General features: G+C 35.9%; 1 protein-coding gene across 2 annotated transcripts in view; it reads right to left on the minus strand.

Moving 5' to 3' along the window:
• Positions 1 to 22534, minus strand: part of LOC110384419 (uncharacterized) — a 93374-nt gene that overhangs the window by 56551 nt on the left and 14289 nt on the right. For both annotated transcript variants that reach the window (XM_021345699.3, XM_021345698.3), the window contains exon 2: positions 7882 to 8019. In XM_021345699.3, the coding sequence (XP_021201374.3) occupies positions 7882 to 7942 (61 nt within the window). In that variant the 5' untranslated portion in view covers positions 7943 to 8019. The remainder of the gene's footprint in view (positions 1 to 7881; positions 8020 to 22534) is intronic.

Here is a 22534-nt window from a genome sequence, read left to right on the forward strand (position 1 = left end):
TATCCTATTGTTTTTTGGAGGTTGGCTGTGTGGGTGGGTGTGTATTGTCAATTTATTGGGGAAGTTTTGTGGTTTACACACAGCCACACTTTTAAAATTCATTTTACCTGTATCATATTATTCGAATAAACCTTGTATAAAAATTAAAGAAAAATATTAGCTTATTTATTTTTACCTTACACGACCCCAGGTTTACAGCAAAGGTATAATGTAAAACCAAATAAATAATAAAAAATCGGTAAAAAAACTTTTAAGTTAAACGGTTTTATCTTATGTGCACTGAAAACTAGAAAATAAAAAAAAACTGTTACTTACCTTAAACCTACGTAGGTGGTCCCGGTCATATTAGACTAAAATGAAAACGTGGGGCCTATTACCTAACTATTGCTGTAATACTTTCTTCTAGAGGTATAATAGGTGTGGATTGCATCGACTTACTATAATCGTAACTGGAGATTTTGACAATCAATAATCAGCCGTAGCGGCTTCACCAGGGAACGCCGAGCTCATGATCTACCAAAGTATAAAGATATGCTTTGCCATAGGTAGGATTTCAGAGGGCCCCACGTTTTTATTTTAGTCTAATATGACCGGGACCACCTACGTAGGTTTAAGGTAAGTAACAGTTTTTTTTTATTTTCTAGTTTTCAGTGCACATAAGATAAAACCGTTTAACTTAAAAGTTTTTTTACCGATTTTTTATTTTCTAGTTTTTAGTATTTAATGAAAATACCGAATATTACTCATTCTATATATGGGTCAGCAGCGGTGAGGGAGTGCCTTACTTAAGTCTTACTGACTAAAAAACCGTTGTGTTTTGTCGTAGGCCTTTTATATACCAAGACCACGGTAACTCTTTCGAACAATCCCCCAGCCCAGGCAGGCCTTGGCCTTGTTGGGCCCCGCCGGGGTTGCTGACAGTATTCTACTTGACTAGCCCTTTCATTTGATACCCATATTGAGGGGGTTGTGGAAAAATATGTAATCCGCCATTTTGTACCGGCGGCCATCTTGGATTTACAATGTTATTGATATTACTATATTGTATTGTCATCGGAATCCAAGGTGTGTACCAAATTTCAGATCAATCTGACAACAGGAAGATACTTAAATTTGAATTACTAAATTTGACCCAAGAAAGAATAAATAATAAATAAAACAAACAGGGTGAGCTAAATAAAACCGTTTAAAAAACGTTTTAAAATAAAATTATTCATCTGACTTTCAGCGACATTTAATACAGTTTTGGAGCTCATAAACTATGCAGGACTCATTCGCTTGTTAGAAAGGAATCATAATATTATTTAGATAATGTCACAGTAATTTGGTTTGGGGATCACGAAATAATAAATCGTTTCTCGCGACTAAGAAAAGAGGATTGGTGACAACGACGTGACGTGACACGTCCTCCGTGCACTGAAACTCGCATCGTCAGATAAACTTGACTGACATATCAAATTCTTTTGGTAATACCGGTAATAACAATGTTATAAATGTTAGGCTTTGACAATATATATGCTATAGTAATCCAGGATATGGACTTAGTCAGTAATTATAGGTACATGAAAAACCTTGTGACTTAGCTGTGTAATTTGAATTTTATGTGCTTTTATACCGAAAACTTTATATTTTCTGTTATAATATAAGCCGATGTTTTTCCTAAAACAATCTGTAAAATGGTGTTTTAATAAAGCATCTGCAATTTTATTTGTATTTATAAAATAAATTATTTACCTGCCAACAATAGATAAAAAATACCAAATTCTAGTTTACATAAAATAGATCCACAAACAATTTGAATGCTTTCAATTCTAGAACATCAACCGTAATTAAATTCGCGTTCGATATTCAAATTGCTAAGTCAACCAATAATTTCACTTTCCAAGGTTTCATACAGCCAATTGTGAGGCGTTATTCAAAAAGGTTTTGTGTGCAGCTAACAATCAAATCAATCGGCGATTGCATTAGAACTAGGTTAGCTCAGGATATGAGCTATGTATTTTTGTTATTCTTTGTTTGTAGACCAGTGGTTCTTAACCTTTTTGGCATGAGGGACCACTTTAACTAAAGTTTGTCTTGCCAGGGACCACCTCATCGGTTTACCTAAATTAGCACAAATTTTTTTGGGTCAGTACTACTCAAAGCTAAACGCATGTCGGCAATTGTGTAGGTAAGCAAATGCAAACAAAGAAAAACTTGCCTGTGTAGTTTTCAAATGCGCGAGCGAAGCGAGCGCGAAATTTTTATCGGACTTAAACCAAATATTACGTAAAATTTAGCCCAAACGTACTTAACTTTTTGTTTGTTGACAAATGCAAAAATAAGTGCATACAGTTTCTGTATACGCGAGCGAAGCGAGCGCGAAATTTTTATCGGACTTAAAACAAAAATTACGTAAAATGTATCCCAAACGTACTTAATGTTTTGTTTGTTGACAAATGCAAAAATAAGGGCCATAATATAGTTTCTGAATAACTTTTTGTTTGTTGATAAATGCCAAAAGAAGGGTATACAGTTTCTGAATACGCGAGCGAAGCGAGCGCGAAATTTTAATTATTTTTTATGACTCAAAACCAAAATTACGTAAAATGTAGCCCAAACATACATTTTCATGAATGGGGGGACTAAACCCCCGCTCGCAATTATAAGTCGATAGAAATAAAGTTAGATAACGTATAGCAACGTCGCGAAGCAAAGCTTCGCGGACCACTTGGAATGCGTCCAGGGACCATCAGTGGTCCGCGGACCACCGGTTAAGAACCACTGTTGTAGACAATCAGGGCTGAAGACAGGTTGCGGTTAAGCCGTCCGGGGTTGGCTTTGAATACCGATGACGGCGCAACTACGCGACTCGTTTCAATCTGTACTCTATGCATAAGTAATGTGAAAAGTATGGAGATACAGCTCCGATGCGGAATACACGACCCTCTAAAATATCGTTGTACATTTTTATGGTAACGACTTCAGTTATTTGTTCTTAGGACCGAGCATGCCACCGTAATCTGCGTAGTGTATGAGCAACGCTAACATATCTGTTGTGCTTATTTAAGTGCGCTTTCGTACGTTTGTGATTCTGCTTTATTTATTTGTAAAACGGATCGTTACCACGTGTAATTGTTGGGAGAAAGGAAATGTTTTAAGTACGAAACTGTTGAGTGTTAAACAGACTGGTCAATGTTTAGAAGTGCTTTCAAGTCTTTATTTAAAACAAAGACATTCGAACTACATAATGAAAACATAAATTTTAAAATTCAATTTTTAATTCATAATATCAAAGATAAACAAAAATCCTAGAAATAAATCAAACAAAGCAGCAATCGCGGCGACTCATCGACAAGTTATTTCCGATACACAGAAACAATGGAATCAATAAATAATTTGTATTTAAAGTCCATAAAACTCATCAATACTTAATGATCGGGAAATTAAAGTTTTGATTACAGCAATAACTTTTACCATCGCTTAAAACAAAGGCACTTATCGTTTGACCTCTCAATAAGAATTCTTCGAAAGATATTTTCAATCTGAAAATATTGTAGCGATTTCAAAAAAGTTTGTAAATGCGGTATTCTATTCAGGCATGGGTCATGCATTTATATTGATTCATTTGCTGAGCAATCTCGAACATCTAGTTAGATCTAGACATGGCTGGAAATTTGCCTAGTAGTGGCTTGTTACACGCGCTATAACTGACTTACTTCACTTGCTAACTAACTATATCCTTGCCGGTCTAGCTGTTTGATTAACTTGTACTTTATAATAGCGCCTGGGAGATGGTGCTGGTAGGTATATGATTTTAATAATAAACTGATACTGGAATTAGAGTTTCGGTTACTCATTAGTTCTTAAAAAAAAAACGTTGTTTTAATTTCATCCCTTTTGATGATTTCATCCCTTGCAGCCTATTTTACCTGGTGACATCATGATAGTAAGCATTTGATAAACATGTAGGGTAAAGTGTGCCTTTATGATTATCCTCCTTCTTCATACTGTAATAATCAGCAGGCTTCGAGCGCACACGGCTTCTCTTATGAATATCGTTGGCATTGCGTGTGCATGTTATGGGCACTTGGCCTCGCGACTCAACAACTGAGCCATAGTCACCGTGAAATATTAGACCTTCACGCCATCTGGCGCATCCCTGATGAAATGTCGCCCTTCACAAGAAAAATATAAAATGCAAATAACGCCATAAAAAAGCCAATGACCCTAATTCTCTTCTTGTAATGTGTCAAAAATATAGTTAAGTTGACCTAAAATTATACTTTCAGACAGGTATTTTCTTATTTAACATTGTTATTTTATGACAGCTAAAATATTGAGACTACTGGAGCGGAACGAATACGAATATTTTTCTTCAAGAGAATAATTGGCGTCCGTATCTCGAATACTGAGGAACAAAAACTTTTTTCATATTCTGTCTACGGCACCATTCCTAATTAATTACACGCTCGCGATGATTGCACCAATTATCATATATCTGTGCTAATGGCCGAGAATAAGGAAAGTGCCATTACGAAATATCACGACGAAAAATCTGAGATGTAACAGCATTGATATTACAGATCTCCGCCGTTACACAAACTTGGGATGTTGTGTTTAACAAGTCCTTGGCTAACATTGAAATAATACACGCCTCCGAATTCGGTTCAGTTACTTAATTTTAATATCACCAAAACTACGAAGTATCCTTAATAAATACAAACTAATCAAAAGGAGTCAGTAATCTAATCATTTATTCAAATTAGGATGAAAATCACCACATCGACAGCCTTCAAAACCCTCCCTTAGCCAATTTTACACCTTAATTCATTCTTTGGCACAGTCCATAATTTCGGTAACATTAACGTCACTAAGGAAAATCTTATCGTAGAATTCATAACATAATAACAAATGTCGATAGCAGGAGTTAGTGTACAATCGCGCACAGATATAGCTGAAGGTGAATAATGTGTTTGGCATTCGTTATGAAAGGCAATCATTGAATATAGCCGCGAGCATCGATCACGAGCCGTCGCCGCCACAGTAAGACATTTCCACATAACAGAATTATGGCATGGATTATAGCATGTAAATAAACGAGCGGTTGGCGTGGCTAGTGTCTATTCCGACATGGGCAATAACAACACGATTATCCTATTTGGGTGCGCAACAACGAACAGGCGTGACTTCGTTCGCATTTTTCATATTAACCTGCTCGGGACACATTAGCTCGCACTAAAGCTGAACTATAAGGATTCTTACGAGTAGGTTTGCTAGCACAGTAACAGTTTTTTACAACTTGGAGCGAGCGGAGCGACGTCTAGTTGTCGACGTCGTTACACGTCAGGCGATGGTGTCGCCGGTATTTATCACTTTATATACCAGTTTCGGGAATATTTCACACGAACTAGAACGTTCGAATTCACGTTTCGCTTGGTTTTGCATTTATGGAATGGAGGAATTCGGTCTGCGGTGCAGAAACATTGTATACTATAAAGTTTTACATAAAAAATTGCACCTGTGTTATACGGACCCAGATAGAAGTACTTATAGCTGGGGTACTTACTTACTCATCATCATATGGATGACAAATAAATATTAAAGTTACAAATAGTTCAAGCAGAATTCAGAACCGTTACTGAGAATTCCATAATGCCATTTAACAGTATTTTGTCCAATCAGTATAATATTTATCATTCTGTGACATGACATATCATACACTGCTGGGATTTTACTGAGAACCGCTTGCTGTACGGTAGTTTTTCAGCATTATGTTTGTAAAATTTTCATAACTCGAGGTATCTACACTAGATACTGTTGAGTTTCAAAACCTCAAATCTTCAGATTTTCATAATTTTGTTCGTATCTCAGAAACCATTAAACATTGTTCGGCTCTTCCTTAATTGTAATACAGTTAATGCTGACATAAACAATATTCAAATAAACTTTGAAAGAATATTTTTCTTGAAATACAAAGCCGAGTTTTTCTCAACTCGGTAAACTTCTATTTGAAGTGACGGGAATGCAAAATTAGGAACGAAAACATAAATATTCAGCAAGACTATATAAATAAACGAAGTTTGGGCCATTTATTCCGATACACCGGGAGTCTGTGCACAGACTGGAAAAGTTAGGCGGAAACGGGATTTCCTAATGCGATTTTAATTCGTTCTTCCCGCGACGAAGAGGGTAATTTCAATAAAAGCAAAGTCAGTAGATATTTTGTCTGTGGGAAAGGAAAAATGAGAAAAAATATACATAGCGGCTTGACTTCTTATTGCAGAGTGGCGGCGCAAAGTGCACTTCTGTGTCCTCCCTGCTATCGCGATAATTATATTATAAGCGATCAACGTAAGGGAACAAACGCTAATTACTTGTATGTAACAAACTACACTACCGCTTCCCACGTAGCACAACTAAACACACTGTTTCATTTAATCTGCAAACACTTTTAAGTCGGCAATTAGTTACCGACGTACCTCCCTGAATAATTACATGTGTACAGTAATATTCCATTTTCCATTCTATATGTACCCGTCACACTGAGCATGTAATCTCAGCAGTGTACTCATAGTCTACAACAATTTGTACATATGTGTGTGTGTGTTTGTCTATATCGAGCATATTAAGGCTTCACTTATACCTACCAAGAAACTTATGAAAACTCTCCTCTTTGTATTACTTCAATAAAATAATATTTTCATTATAATCCATGTTGTTTTCTTCTTGTTTTGGTATTTCACGAAAACGATTTCACAAAAGATTTTAAGTCATATCCTTGTGTGTACTTACGTTCTCGTATTACGGTATTACATCATAGTTTGTACATATTAAACAAGAAAAAAAATATATGGAAGAAAAGAAAACGGCTTACGCCCTTGTTCCTTTAAATTAATACAAAACAACTACTTACCTGCTACCTTCATTTGTGTGTTGAATGAATCGAAAGCCTTAAGGAACTTGCTTAGAAAATTAGCTGCAGCGGAATCAACGTAGAAAGCGATCAGTGCGCGCTATTAGGTAAACTAATTTGTGTATATTTACATACTGTTACTCGGTAGCGTGACTATCTAGCTACGTGCCCTCTAGTAAGTAGGTGGCTATTTAATTAAGTAGGTACACTACTCCTCCCACTAAAATTGAACTTGCTGTTTGAATATTCAATGAGCTACAAATGTCAGGCTGTCTGTCATCAGCCATTAGTTCCCGGTTAGACATCCAACAATTGAAAACTTGTCAGTTATGGCACGAATTCTAATGGCGGTGCTATTTTTGTGGGAAATTGTGAAAATAAATCATAATATTAATTGGAAAACATCACGTACATTTCCCGAATTATTTTCGAATAGATATTTAGCTGTGCATAAAGTGGTTGTCAATTGTTTTGACCTGCAAAACCAATCACTGGATAACCGTAATGCCTAGTATTGTAAACTTGGAGCAGCCGAACTTTCGAGCTTGCTCCCAACTATTGTTATAGAAGGGTGACAACGGGAGCTGACTGTTTAATCTGCTCTACGCGACAAAGGGGGTTATAAAGCTTAGCGCAGCTATGATCGATAGGGAAGCTGTTTGTAAACATCTAGGTATTGAATTATTTGATGCTACAGGATGTCAATAATATGGTTAAAAAATGTAAAAGTGCATATGACTAAGTTTTTAATTTTAAATACCAAGTTAGATTCGTACCATCGAATCGAACCTATAATGTTTGACACGTGAGATATTAGGTAGGATGCAGGAGTCCTACACAATTCTGCAAAACTACAGCGTTAAACCTTTGTTGTATTCCTTGAAAAATATTGATGAAATAAATAAATGATTTTGCATGTATCGCTCACTGTAGCAAAAATAAAACTAAAGTGAACCTTATAAACCAATCATCTTAAACAAACTGACCTCTAGCCAGCAGCATGGCCACATAGAGCAGCAAGCTAAGGTGCGCGCGCGCCGATGTCATGGTGCGGCCGTCTACGTCACTGCAGCGAACAGTCGCGAGCGCAGCCGGCGACACCCGCCGCCATCATCGTGTGCACCCTGGAATTAGAAGTCTGGTTAGTTAGTGCAGGACTTTCTTCGGTATAAGACCACCTATAATGAATAGGATTTTTTTTTACTTAGGTACATGTGTTGATTTGAAATGAATGTGATCGTTTGTTTTTAAAGACGAATTTTGTGTATATCCATGAAATCAAAAGTAGCCAATATTTTTCTTATCTTGAAACTATTAAGTACCCTATTAAATGATATGCCGTAAGGGTCTGTGACCTAGCGGATACCACCATCGAATATTCGTCTATTCATACATGGATAATACTCATTGACGATACGTTCTCTTATTTCTTTTCACTGATTACGTTTTTTCATCGAATTAAATCACTTATCCCAATATACCTAGGGATTACCGTCTATTTCAAATCTATGATGAACCCTTTCATACTTATTTCTATTTTGAAACTCATCAACCCTTCGGCACTCGCACTATTTCTAAAAGGCCAAAAACGTTGTTTATTTTTTGTCTGTTTAAACGTAACCCAGTTCCTGCCTTCATTGGCTATGCGGTTTGATTCCTGTGCACGGTAATATAGCTTTCATGGCTATCCGATGACTTTCGCTACAAAAAGTGTTACAATTTAGAAAAAAGAAGTGTGTGCCCAACTTTATACCAGGATCAGAAGCAGGAATAAAACAAAAAAATATTGAAAATCTATTTAAACCAACAGTGTGTCGGACAAAGGGATCACATATATCGCATTCAAAAAGGTAGTTTTTTTTGCTAATGCTCTGTGCTTATTTTAGAGCTAAATCGGTGTGAAAGTTTGAACAAAAATAAAACGCGCTAAAACGTAACTTCTGGCGTAGCACTGCTGGTCCGCTTTTTAAATAACTTTAAGTAGTTACTTCCTTATTTATTTATTTATTTATTTATTTATTTACAAATTTTTGTACACACACATAATAGAGAAAGATTACAGGAAAGAATTTACAAAGGTAATGCTTATTTCTTAAGAAATCTCTTCCAGCATACCTGCGAAAGGAAAAAGAGAATAAAAGAGATGTAGACAGTGTGTAAAAAAAGCAAAGGAAACAGAAATTAAAATGGAAGAAAACAACTGTATATTGTATAATACCTACATAAACAATACGTAAATAATGAATATATACCTACTAAATAATATATACCCAAAAATAAAATAATATATACCTAGATATATATATAAATAAATAAAATAACTATGATGCAATGGACAGATAATGTTCTTTAACCTTTCTCTTAAAAAGTCCAACAGTTTGGCAATCTCTAATCTCATGGGGAAGGGAATTCCATAACCGAACAGCGTGAACGGTAAAGGAATAGGAATAGAAGTCGGTGGAATGGGAAGGAAATTTAAGAATTGTTCTAAGATGTGACCTGCAAGGCGCATCATTAGGACGGATGAAGGAAAACCGCTCTCGAAGGTACGAAGGAAATTTAGGGTTATAGAGGATGTTGAATAATAAACACAAAATGCGAGTGTTCCGGCGAAGTCGAATTGGGAGCCACTTGAGAGTGCTGCGAAAGCTAGAGACGTGATCATATTTTTTAAGATTAAAGATAAAACGTATACAGATATTTTGCAGACGCTCAAGCTTGTTTAAGAGCTCCTCGGTGGCATCCAAATAACAGGCATCAGCGTAGTCAATAATGGGCTGGATTAAGGTTTGGGCTAAAGAGATTTTGGTCTCCAAGGGTAAGAAGTTCTGGAGGCACCTGAGCGAGTGGAATGTATAATATACCTTCCGACTGACTTCAGCGACTTGAGCTGTCCAGGATAAGTTGGAGTCGATGATCACACCAAGGTCTTTAGCCGTAGCACTAAAATCAATTTTAACTCCATTAAGGCAGAGCGGGGTTAAAACATTAAAATCTAGCCTACTCCGCATATTTCTGCCACCGATGATCAAGGCCTTGGATTTTCTAGGGTTGATCAGTAGTCCAAACGAACGCGCCCACTGATCAACTAATTCCAAGTCATGATTCATGGCCGACAAGGCAACTTCCGCGTCAAGCGGCACAAAGTGACGATAAAGCTGTAAGTCGTCGGCATAGAGATGGAAGTTACAGGAGATGACAGTGGTGACTGTATTAATAAAAATAGAAAAGAGAAGAGGAGAGAGAACGCCACCCTGAGGCACACCCGTGACAAGTGAGCACCAATCAGAGAAAGAATCATCAAGACGAACCCGCTGCGAGCGCCCCTTGAGATAAGACTCGAACCAGTCTAAAGAAGCAGAGGATAAATTTGAAGATCTGAGGATTCCAAGCAGAATATCGAAGTCAACAGAATTAAAGGCGCTGCTGAAGTCTAGTAGGACAAGTATGGTAAGGGATTTATGGTCCATAGCCTGGCGAATATCGTCAGTTACTTTCAACAGTGCTGTAGAAGTGCTATGACCAGGTCGGAAACCGGACTGAAAAGGGCTAAGAAGATCAATTTTACAAAGAAAGCTAGAAAGTTGGCAATGAACAATATGCTCAAGAACCTTGGAAAGATACGGAAGGATAGAAATGGGTCTGAAATCGGTCAATGATTCAGGATTCTGTATTTTAGGTAGGGGGATAATGTTAGCTGATTTCCAGGCATCAGGGAAAGTACAAGAAAATAATGAAAAGTTAAAAATGTGAGTCAAGACTGGAAGGACAGAAGATAGGATTGGATGAATCATTCTTGAGCATAAATTATCATTACCTGCAGCAGTGGAGGAGATAGCAAGAATAGCTTTCTTAACACCCTCCTCACTTACTGCATCAAACTCAAAAGGTGAGCACAGCGGCTTCGGCAAGCAGTCAAGCCTATTCAAAGTAGAGGATTTGACGTGCGGATCCAAAATAATAGGGGGTTGTGAGAAATAAGTGTTTAGGGCACACACGTCAAAAACACCACTAGAAACAGCATGAGACTTGCCAATGCCGACAGATTTGAGGAATTTCCAGACTTCAGACGGGTTACGGTTGTCAAGAGAATTATGAAAGTAGCGTCTCTTTGCATCTCTACACATACGACTGCAGCGATTACGGAGCTCTTTATACGCAGAGAGGTTGCGGTCTGAAGGACAGCGCTTTAGCCTCCGCTTGGCTCTATCCCTGGTGGCCATCAAATCCTTAATAGCAGGCGTGAGCCAAGGAGCGGGAATATGTCTGATTTTAACCTGACGAATAGGAGCATGACGATCGTAGAGACTGATTAATTCCCTATTGAAAACATCGACTTTGTCGTTGATATGTGTGCACTCGAAGACAGGATTCCAATCGATACAATCAGCATCACGCCCCAATGCCTCCAGATCCATACCCTTAAAGTTCCGAAGGGGAATATATTTTGGCCTTCGTTTTGGCGGACGGACCTTATTGGAAATGAAAATTAAGTCATGATAGGAAAAAGGAGCAGTTAGTTGACCGTGAAGAGAAACATGATTAGTCTTAGAAACAATAATAAGGTCCAGAAGAGAAGGGGTGCAATTAGGGAAATGGTGCGTAGCAGATAGCGGGAGGATACTAAGATCATAAGAAGTTAAGAGGGAAAGAAGTTTGCGACTACGGCAGTCATCCTTGAGTATACAAGTATTAAAATCGCCCATCAAGACTACGCGATCATAGACAGGGCGAAAGGCACATAAAAGCGAATCAAGTCCGTCAAAATAGTCCACACCAAGGTTCGGGCTATACATCACACCCAGGAGCATTTTTGTGTGACACAGGGAGATTTCAATAAAAAGATGCTCAGCTGAACCCGAATAAGAGGATGGTGATGCACTAATTACCCTAAAGGAAATATCAGCACGTAGATAAATTGCAACACCGCCACCTCCCTTTCCCGTTCGGTCGTTACGGATCAAAACAAATCCTGGAAGGGCGTAGTGAACCGATAACAACGACGGTTTTAGAAAAGCCTCCGAGATCAGCAAAGCATCCAGATGGGCACTGTTGATGGAAGCCAGAAGATCAGAATAATGAGCAGGAACACTTTGAGCATTAATGTGTGCTATATTAAGGTTTTTAGGAAAATGTTCAAGAAGGGAGGAGATTTGATCGCCAAGTGTCAATGGAGGTGAAGAATCACTCTCCACACTGTGAAAACTGCTGGATGAAGAAGAACAAGAGAAATATTCATCGTCAGGAATAACATCATTCATAGTTCTAAATAAATATATATATATAATAAAATATTAAATGTAAAAGTATTTAAAATGTAATAATAACACAAAAAGAGAAGATAAAAAAAAGAGTACGATTTAAAACTTACGCAACGTTACCCAATAGACCTTACGCTGCAGCTGGGAGAGATTTATAACAATCTATTATAAAGAAGTGGAAAATAAAAGTGAAACAATAATACAAAATAAAAATAAAGTAAAATTAATAAGAACATCCAGTCACTACAACACCAAATAAAATAAGATTAAAATGCCAGGTGCCAAAAAAAAAAAAGATGACAGTTGCTTATTTGCGTTATCTATATGACAGCTGACAAAGTGAAGTCTGAAGTGAAAAATGCACAATAATAATAAACATCTACCGGCCCATAATTTTATAGAAAATAATGACAGTTTAAGAGAATATTAATAGTTCTACAAATCATAGGAGGTAGGCGCAAAAGAAAAGTAAAAACTAGCTAAAGTCGAGTAGCGCGAATCAACGACGACCCCTCCTGGAAACTTTAGCTTTCTGGGGCGCTGCTTTCGGAGAAGGACCAGTAGCTTTAGCGGTGGATGTACTGGCAGTAGCAGCAGAATTCTCGGGCATCGATGAGCACGCAGGATATAATGATATTAGATTTTCAAGCTCACCCATGGTCGAAATCTTACGGCGCGACTTATCAGGCGTCAATACCACAATCTTTCCCTCAGCAGACCAGCAGTTGTTGACGCCGAAGTGCTTGCGGCCGGCCATAAAGACTTGATGCCGCGTCTTCGTTAAGAACTCGGAAATAGTTATACCAGTCCCTTTAAGTGCGGTTTTACTATCCCAAGCTAAACGACGCTGCTCCATATTGCTGAACCGCACCAGCACAGGTCTCGATTTGCCTTGAGATGATCCAAGCCTATGGCACACATCCAGGTGATCGGCATGAATATCATCTAACTTGAGATGCTTGGAGAAAATGTTCAGTATGGTGCCATTCAATTTCTCGTGCGGTGTCTCAGCAATACCATGAAACAGCAAAATCTTCCTTCTCATTACTGTTTCATGACTATCAAGTCCCAAGGATAGCAGCTCTATCTGTGTTTTTAAGTGACACAGTGTTTTGCAGACAAAGACTTTAAAATCTGAGAAGTCCCGGGAAAGAGCACTGATGTCGGAATGAGCAAGATCTGGTACTGATGAGGCTTGGAGCAGCTTATCCTCATACTCACTCATCCGGGAACTAAAAAATCTCTCCAGCTCTTCAAGACTTTTAATCAGTTTGTTGTCCATCTTGGTTGTGTTGATTCAGTGAACTTGTTGGATTGTGATAGAATTTATAGGAAAATTCAATGCAACGGTAGGTCTACTAGATGACTAACACATAAATGTATTAAAAAATACAAGATTACTATTTTATATAATTTAAATATACAGAGCTAATAATTTCACATGTGTATGTCAGTCTACCCACATGACACATCCCATCACATTCCTTCTATAATTAGATCGCAACAAAAATGTAGGATATGTTTTGTAGCAATTATACGTATTTATTTCCGATTATCTATTCATATTACTTAAAGCAAAAACAAATTCGTTTTTTGGTTAGTGTCCCATACAGGGCCGTTTGTGTTCAAGATTGTAATACTACAAAACAAGGATTTACCTATTCATACAACACTCGCCTTAATAAGTAGACGTCAAATAGATAACATCCGTACTACTTCATTCATTTTATTTCCTGCATTTAGTAAAATTTCTATGGCAGATACGCCTCTTCCACTAACCATAGCTACAGGTCACGATCAGAGGGTACCTTCAACAGAGTTATTAAGGGGTAACAAGTTCACCCATGAAATATCGCCAAAAATATTAGGGGGCGTACCCCCTATTAGGCATATTACACATGCAATAAAAATTCTCAGGAAAGGGGAGATAGATAAACTTGATACACAAACAAAATTTATCAAGTCACGCTTGATTTGGCTATTGATAGTTTTCCCTAATTAGAATACTATTTTTACCTCTATCTGATAGGAACTAAGCGTAACAAAAGGTTACAAATAAACTAATTATTTGAGGTTTATACCACCCCCACAATTATTAGGACAAAGCTCGGAAAAACCCCAACCTGTTTATTTACCATTTACTGCGATTAGCCGAGGATCCATTTTAGACGGCTAAGGCCTACAAACAACCTCATTTGAACGTCAGCCACGCCAACGTCCTCACAATTTTACGAATTTGTGGGAAATATTTAATGAAAAACACAATATTAGGGAGCCAAAACGTATTTCAGTACTAATTTAACGATTCCCGGAGTTTCTTTGAAATCATATTATTACATCAAATCTCAGACTTAGTGGTGTAACAAAGGCTTGGCTTTCATGATAAATATTGTAAATGTCTTGGAATACTTCATTTGGTGAGAATTTGCAACGTTATAAATAGTATTAATTTATGTAAATGTTCATTAAAAAAAGTTTACATTTTTTACCGCTTTCTCAACAAAACAATATACGTACAGCATATAATAAAATATTACATACATAAGCGTATAGGTACATATATAACAATGATGACATTACAAAAATAGCGATTTGAGTGGGTTACACATTTTACAGCAAAAGTTAAAACCCATCTATTTCCTTTCACGATTTACGTTACGTTTTTTTTTATTTCAAATTGTAATTTATCATACTTTGTTTCAGTTTTCATTAAAAATATTATAGATAGCAATAATAATTGATTCGTGCGTAACACCAGAAGATTCAAATACCCCAAAATATTCCATAAAATTTCAAATAAACATAAAACTCAGTAACGACAAAGCTCAACCCTAAAATTAAGACTTAACCTGTAATAATGAGGTAAAAATCGGAAGATCCCCCTAACCAGCTGTTTTACGGGCGAAGTTAAATGAAATGTTCGGGTGCAGGCCAATTAAGGGTTTTTTTGAAACATTAATCAAGTGTTGGTAGGGGGAGCATTTTTACGTCGGCCGGGACGGGCGATAGCCGCGTGACGGATGATCGGCGTCCGCGGGGTCGCGGGGCGGGATGCATTCATCACCCAAGGATTTGGCCACTTACAAACTTGGCTACTTAACTATACTTCTCAACGTTTACTCAGTCATTTCAATGGCAGTAACCAGTTTTGTAAATTTTTGGCATGATTTTAAATCCCCAAAAAATATTTTTCTAAAGTACTGAGTTGTTATTTATGTCAGTTGTTTGTTCGTTATTAAACTTTTTATGATTCTCAGCGATATCAATAAAAATCGCTTCCGTTAGCATTGGAGTAAACTCGCTTAATAAACTTAATTGATTGTGAGTCAGTGGGTTTGCGCTAATGATGAACGGATTATAATCCGATACTGTTACTCTGTAAGTCCCAATAAATAACCGTAACATTAATAAATCCCCGATAATATCTCCCTCATCGAAGTTATTGAAGATCGTTCAAGAAAGTCCACTCTGAGTCGGCAAAAAGTTTGCAGTGCTCCATCGTGAACTTTAGCAACTCAATACGAACGAACAATCTTTGAGGGTGACAAATTTTTCCTCAATTTTTCAATGTACAGTTGGAGTTCGCTCTCAGCTATTTAATTACTCTCGAGTCAATGTGCCGGAAAGTATTACAGTTTGGAACGATTCCTTTTTTGGTTTACGTCGGAAGAGATACATAGCAAATGTAAAAATGTTAATGCGCGCTCCCGTTTGTAATCTACGAGCGACTCGGTACGATTAACGAGGGGTTTCAATTAACTCGCTATTTATGAACATACAAAGACATTTTTTGCCAGAACTAATGTTTGTACAGTAAATATTTTGGTGGCAACTTAACGAACACTGTATTTTAACGAGATTAGGGAAATAATTGGAATTGAAGTGTTAATCTATTCGAAGAGGGTCATGTTTTGAAGTAATTTAAAACCGACTGTATTCTGTTTACAGTCAAAACATGTGAATGAGAGAGTGGAGCATGTTAAACGTTATGTATTTTAAGTACATATATATTATAATGAACATGGTGTCTATATAGCGGCATTAATAGAGTGAGCCTATTGCCATTACATACACCGGAGTAATTTAAACTCGGTGAGTTCTCAGAATTTCCTGAACGTACTTATGGATTTAGGTACATACATGCTGGAATCAAAGCGACACACGAGCTAGAAATTGAACTGATGTCATCGACTAAAATGGACCTAAGTCTATTACAGCTGTGTGTAGACTGGTTTAAACGTAAAATGTACCTAGTCATAGCCGGCCATTTCCAACCGGGTCATTTACAAATTCGTCAGAAAGCATTTTTAATTACAAAAACATTGCCTGTCGTATTTTTGCAATCAAATACTCGCATTTTAAGCTTATAAATCAATATTGTTGTACTTTCATTTTGAAAAGAGATTTTTTATTTTTTTTAAGTGTTAAAATATATTTTTCTCTTTTAAATCTTTATTTACAAAAAGGATTTTATAAATTAGCAGCTGTTCGCACATTCTCGTGACTATGACGCGTCATAGTTTGCTAATAGAACAGTCATAGGATTTTGATCACTTCCCTGTCCAGTGAGTCATGAATTAACATTCGTACAGCAATAGTTAACCTATATTAAAATACATAATATTTTGTCTTCCATAATTGAATTTTGAAATTAGCATCATATACATTTCAATCTCTAATCGAAAACCAAAGGATCTTTTATTGAAATCTGCAATAACAAGATAATAAACCAAAGAAGCTAGCTGCAATTATTTACAAAATATTGCCAAGAATTTATTAGTGATAGAGCCATTTTAATTAATCATAAGTAAAATATACCGTAAGTTGGGTGTTTGTTTCCGCAGTATATCGGTTTCGCCAAGTTTATTTGGCAAGGAAACTGTTGCTATGAAACTTCAATGGCGGAAACTGTATATTAAGGCAGCTGCAAATATAATAGTTTACTGCTATCGGGTGCAAGTTCAACAGAGGGGCTTGTGGCTTATACCGTGATGATTGTATAGGTCAATCTGTGGTTATTGAAGTCAGTATGTATTATATGGACACATGATGTCGTAGGTCTCTCTCAATTTCACTATGGTTTAACCCGTGGGTTTAACCCGAAGCGCAGATATACGCGAGACACAATTGATTTTCTTTTGTTTTATAATTATCGAAATCGAGCAGTTAAAAAAAAACAATGTGTTATAAAATTGATATGAATGTAAATAGTTTGGGTATAGAACTCGTTAGAACCTCGTCTACCAATTGTGAAAATAATATAGGTAAGTATTTAGAACTAGCCCCTAACTCTGGTTCATCCAGACCATTTTAAATTGCACACTTGAGTAGACTTAAACTTTAATACATATCTATTTAGAGACTCTAGACAACACAATTAAAATTTTGAATTGTTAAAACAATAGCTCAGCTATTTATAAATTCTTAGAAACCATTTTAATATTTTACAAGAATTTTTAAGGGCATGACATTAAATGAAATCATATTACTTTGTACTTAACCTTAGCTTTTATTTTCAGATATTCATTTTGTGGTTAACGTTTTAAAAATAAACTAATTGAGTATTTCAATCGTGTTTCGAATATTTGAAATCGCTGTAACTGAATTGAACAAGTCCGTTCCAGGAATCGTACCTATTAATTTTGCTGCGTATTGTTTTAATAGATTCCTGATATTTCTCTCAAATGTGTTTATTTATAACTGGCTTCCATCCGTGGTTTCATCTCCAACTACCGTGGGATCTTGTTTCCGCAGATGGATAAAAAATAGCTATACAGTAGATAGTATTATGCCTGCTTCCTCCTAAAGGTTAGGCTGTGGGTGCTACAACAGTGCTATTTAGTAGCTAAACATTAAATACATTAACTTAGTAAGCGTATCATTAGTCAACTATTTATGTTTACCTACGTATATTTGCTAGGATATGAGACTAATGATTAAAACATAAAGTAAAAACCATTATAGACTCATCGGTCAACATTGGTATTGAAGCTAGAAGCCTTAAAATCAGAATTAGAATAATTTTTCATAAGTGCTCTTGCCCTTTTATCCTTTTTTTGAGTCGGTACAGCATGTCTTCTTTCATACTCTTCTATCTCACAAGTAACATTATTTCCAGGCATTTTCATCTTTCACACAATCCATCCATCGTTTTTCAACAAAACATTTAAATCTAAGCATGAGTTTAAACGAAAACGAATAAAGAGAACACTTTCGGGTGGTCTTCAAAAGAAATCTGCGCACGAACATACATACGTGTTAAAAATAAATAATAATAACATAGGCGTGCGCGCGCGCAGTTAACGTGTCGTTGCGGTCACTGAAATAAACATGGCATCCGTATGACTTCCGACGATATCAGATACAACGGGTAAATAACCTGAATTATTAGGCCAAGTGTCCTGAAAAAATAACATACATCATATAAAACAAAGACGCTTTAAATTCACCAATAGGAATTGTTTATAAAGAAGGTTACGATATACATAAATACTATCCGTCTTACCACAAAAACTTTTAAACGTCAGTTAAAGGCTTGTCTAAAACTGCGGGTTTTTCGAAAGACTGTGGGTTGTTCGAAAGAGATACCGCGGCCCTGGTACATAAAAGGCCTATGACGGAACACGACGGTTTTTAGTCAGTAAGAGTCTGACATTCCCTCTACGCTGCTAACCCACAGCGGAAGGGGTCATTTGATGATTTTTGACGTCGTTAAAAAAAAGGCTTGTCTAAAAAAATGACAAATTATGACGTTGACATATGGTTCATTTTGCAACCACAATTTTATTAGACAAGTGTAAAACAGACGTTTAAGTTTTTGTAGTAACGTCATATTATTATATGTATAAACATACTCCAAGCCTATCCGGGGCGGGCTCGTTAGCTATATACATGTAAATACAGCTTAAAGAAATCAATCAGTTTTTCCTATATTGTAAGATGATTTAAATACTATTTGTCGATATGCTGCAATTTCCTATGCGTTGCAGAATTTATGACGATTCATTTCCTCTGACATGAAATGTAGGTATAATACCTACTTACATTTGTTACAAGAATTATTTAAATATCACCTGAGGTTCCTTAAATGTCAGATGAATTACTTTCAAACTTAAATTATAAGTACCTATTAATCTCTACAGGCCAACTTTAGTGATTAATTACTGCAAAAAAAGTTAGCGTTTCAAAAATTATATTCATTTTCATGTATAAATAAACGCATTCGCTTAGAATAAAAGTATTTCAATTTATAATAGTTAAATTATGAATGAGCTTTTAATTAAAAATATATATATTATTTTTATGTAATTTTTAAAGCTGTGGTAAAAATTAAGTTAGCCACTTATTTTGCTGTTACCAAATAAATTGTATTGGTTTTACCCAGAGTATAGTAGGTGATTGTCTCATAGGCACATACTTATTTGTTTCAAGAGCTTTCCATTAATTAGAATTTACTCAACCAGGAAACTCAGCGTATGATTAAAGCTTCCGTAATTCAATACATATAATCTGGCATATTATATAATTACACGTAGGTACCAATTAGAAATGCCTTACCTCATTATGCATGGTTAATCCCTGATAGGGTTATCCGGGGCAAAATATGATGCCAAACAAAAATGATCATCATAAGAAAATTCAAATCAAAACCAATGGCGACGCTGGCTTTTTAAAAATAATTTAATTTACACATTTTATTTAAATCAATTCATCAGTTTTAGAGCCACAGAAAAACACACACATAACCCACAGTGGTCATGCATTCTAACAATTTAACACATCCCTTTTTGGGCTAATAACCTACAAAAACAGACCTATCTAATAGCCACATCAGCTTTTACATAATAATCCGTCCATTAAAAACATGACCCACCTATAAAATTCACGCAAAAACTAATTGCCATACCACTATTTTTAATCTTTAAAAAATATTTTAATCCTCAAATCAGTTATAGGTGTTAATGCTTGGTAATTCTCAATCTGGCCGTTCATTCATAAACTCTATGCAATGAACTAGCAACAGCAATGTTTATAGCTATTGCCAATTTACTAAATGGGGGATTTTGTTGTCAAAATGTTAGCGCGATCAAATAAGTAACGACAACACGAATTTATGTTCAGCAGGGCTCATTACTCATCGGCCAGTCAGGCTTTTAATTTATTATCTATCTTTACAGGCACGACAGAATGTACCATGATTGTTTTGACGTGGACGAATATTGTAATTTCTAATTTTATCATTAAAATATTGTATCAACTCCAGTTTTATTCAACCTGTATTTTGATTTACAGAAACATTGTTTAACAGTATTTCGTATACCTACCTAATTTAAAAGCATTGTTAATAAAACATGTCGCAACTAACTTGAAGCTTTTCTTTAGAAAGTATGTAGGTCAACTTGGGTCATTATATGCAATTTTTCCTACTTATGATTTGTGGTGACCATTCAACACTGAATGTTCTTCATCCTACGTGATCCCATGACATTTGGGGTCAGCGGAATATGTTTTTTTCTCCCATTCCTCTCTGTCAACCGTCATTCTATCATTCACTCCCCCTTTGCGCAATCCCCTGTCAGTTTCTGATTGCTTTTTAAACTTCGAACTCATATTTGAATAGACAATGTTGATTTAAAAAAAGAACTCAATCTATCAAGAAATCTCATGTAGAGGTATATTAAACCTTTTTTATCATAAGTTTAGGTACAGAACAATTGACAACTCAATAGAGTTTGTCACAAGTAAGTTAGTAACTTATAGGACAAACTATGTAGTAACACCACGCTTTGTTCATACGCGTTGGCTGTGAAAGGTACGCAAATGGCAACAAAGCGCCTGCAACGTAATCCATTCTCCCGTTTGACTCTTATAAATCGCTCACGACTTAAAGAAAGATGCCATTTTTATTTTACACTCATGCGAAATCAATATTGTTTTCGAATTTTCTTTGGTTATTGATTCCCGCGTGTTACATAATACATTAGTTTTGTACAGGAGTTCTGGTTTCACACGAGTAATAGGATAAAAATTAGAAGCCAAGTTAAACACGACAAGACAAACTTACCGATGTTCATTATATAAATACTATTTTATAAATAAGTTATTTATAGAGATTTGTTCAATAATTTTCGGTATCCTTGATATTTCTTTAGATAAAAAGGCAATCAATTAGTTGATCATTTGGATGAAATTAATCTGTTTTCGGATAATAAAACCTACGTAAATATGAAATTAATAACCAAGTAGTAAAATATGGAATCCTAACAAAATCATGATTTGTTTAAGGATTTGTTCCTTCCTTATCAAACTAATCAATTCAGAGACATGCCCAGACTTGAAAAGCCTAATGATGTTGAAATATTGAGTATTGAAGCAAAATGTATTAAGTATAGATGAATCCAAAAATAACTAATCTATTTGAGGTACGTAGAGGAATTGTGACACTGGGTATTTCTATCAGCCTGTGATTTGCTTTCTTATTCTAACTAAACCTTATTTTATAAAACGCGTTTTCTTGAATTGCGCGACTACTTGTCGCTGTTTTCAGTGGTTTTCATCCGGGTTCGCGGATAAAACATACCCTATATAACAACAGTAGAGAATTTTTAAAACAGCTTCAGTAGGTCCATAGATATCCTATAATCTACCCCATAAAACCTTACAAACTGTACCTTTTTATTATAACCGTATAGACGAGTGAAATGAATATCCCTTTTCGTGGAATTTAAAGCTAATCATAGACAATGTTCGGTTCAATAAAATGATGCGTCAAAATGTATTTCATAGAAGATAGAGGTATTAAATTCCAACGATGTGAATTGATGTAAACAACAAAACATCTGTTACCTATGCAACAGGATAATTAATTACCTATGTTCGACACACGTTATTATTAATAGATTAATTATTATAATTTAATATCAATTGTTACGTTGCCAAACCGCGGACGTAATTAGGAAAATTTCATAATATTAATTCATAATCCAGCTTCAATGTAAGCCAAAGTCGTAAGTGTGAGCAATATTTGAGTACTTTCCTATTCGGGCAGTTCCGTTTTAGCTTCCCACAATATTCGACACTACATTTGTACATGATATCTCTGTCGTTATAATTACCTATAGATCTTTTTGTTTTTCATAGCGACATAAACAAGCAGCCTAAAAAACTAAATCTATTACACCTATACAATTCAGTTACCCTTTTCTATTACCTATACGAGCTCCCAAAAGCTATAGGCAGGTAAATGCATTTTCCAATTTACATGTACACAGAATGTCATGTCCAGCACAAGTTATATGCCCAATAAACTAAAAGTTGGCAAAAATAAAGCTGTGAGCGGTAACCGCAAAATGTAACGGCTAGATTATCCGCGCATTTT

This window comes from Helicoverpa armigera, chromosome 13 (genome assembly GCF_030705265.1).
Source record: "Helicoverpa armigera isolate CAAS_96S chromosome 13, ASM3070526v1, whole genome shotgun sequence".
In the NCBI taxonomy this organism is placed as follows: domain Eukaryota; kingdom Metazoa; phylum Arthropoda; class Insecta; order Lepidoptera; family Noctuidae; genus Helicoverpa; species Helicoverpa armigera.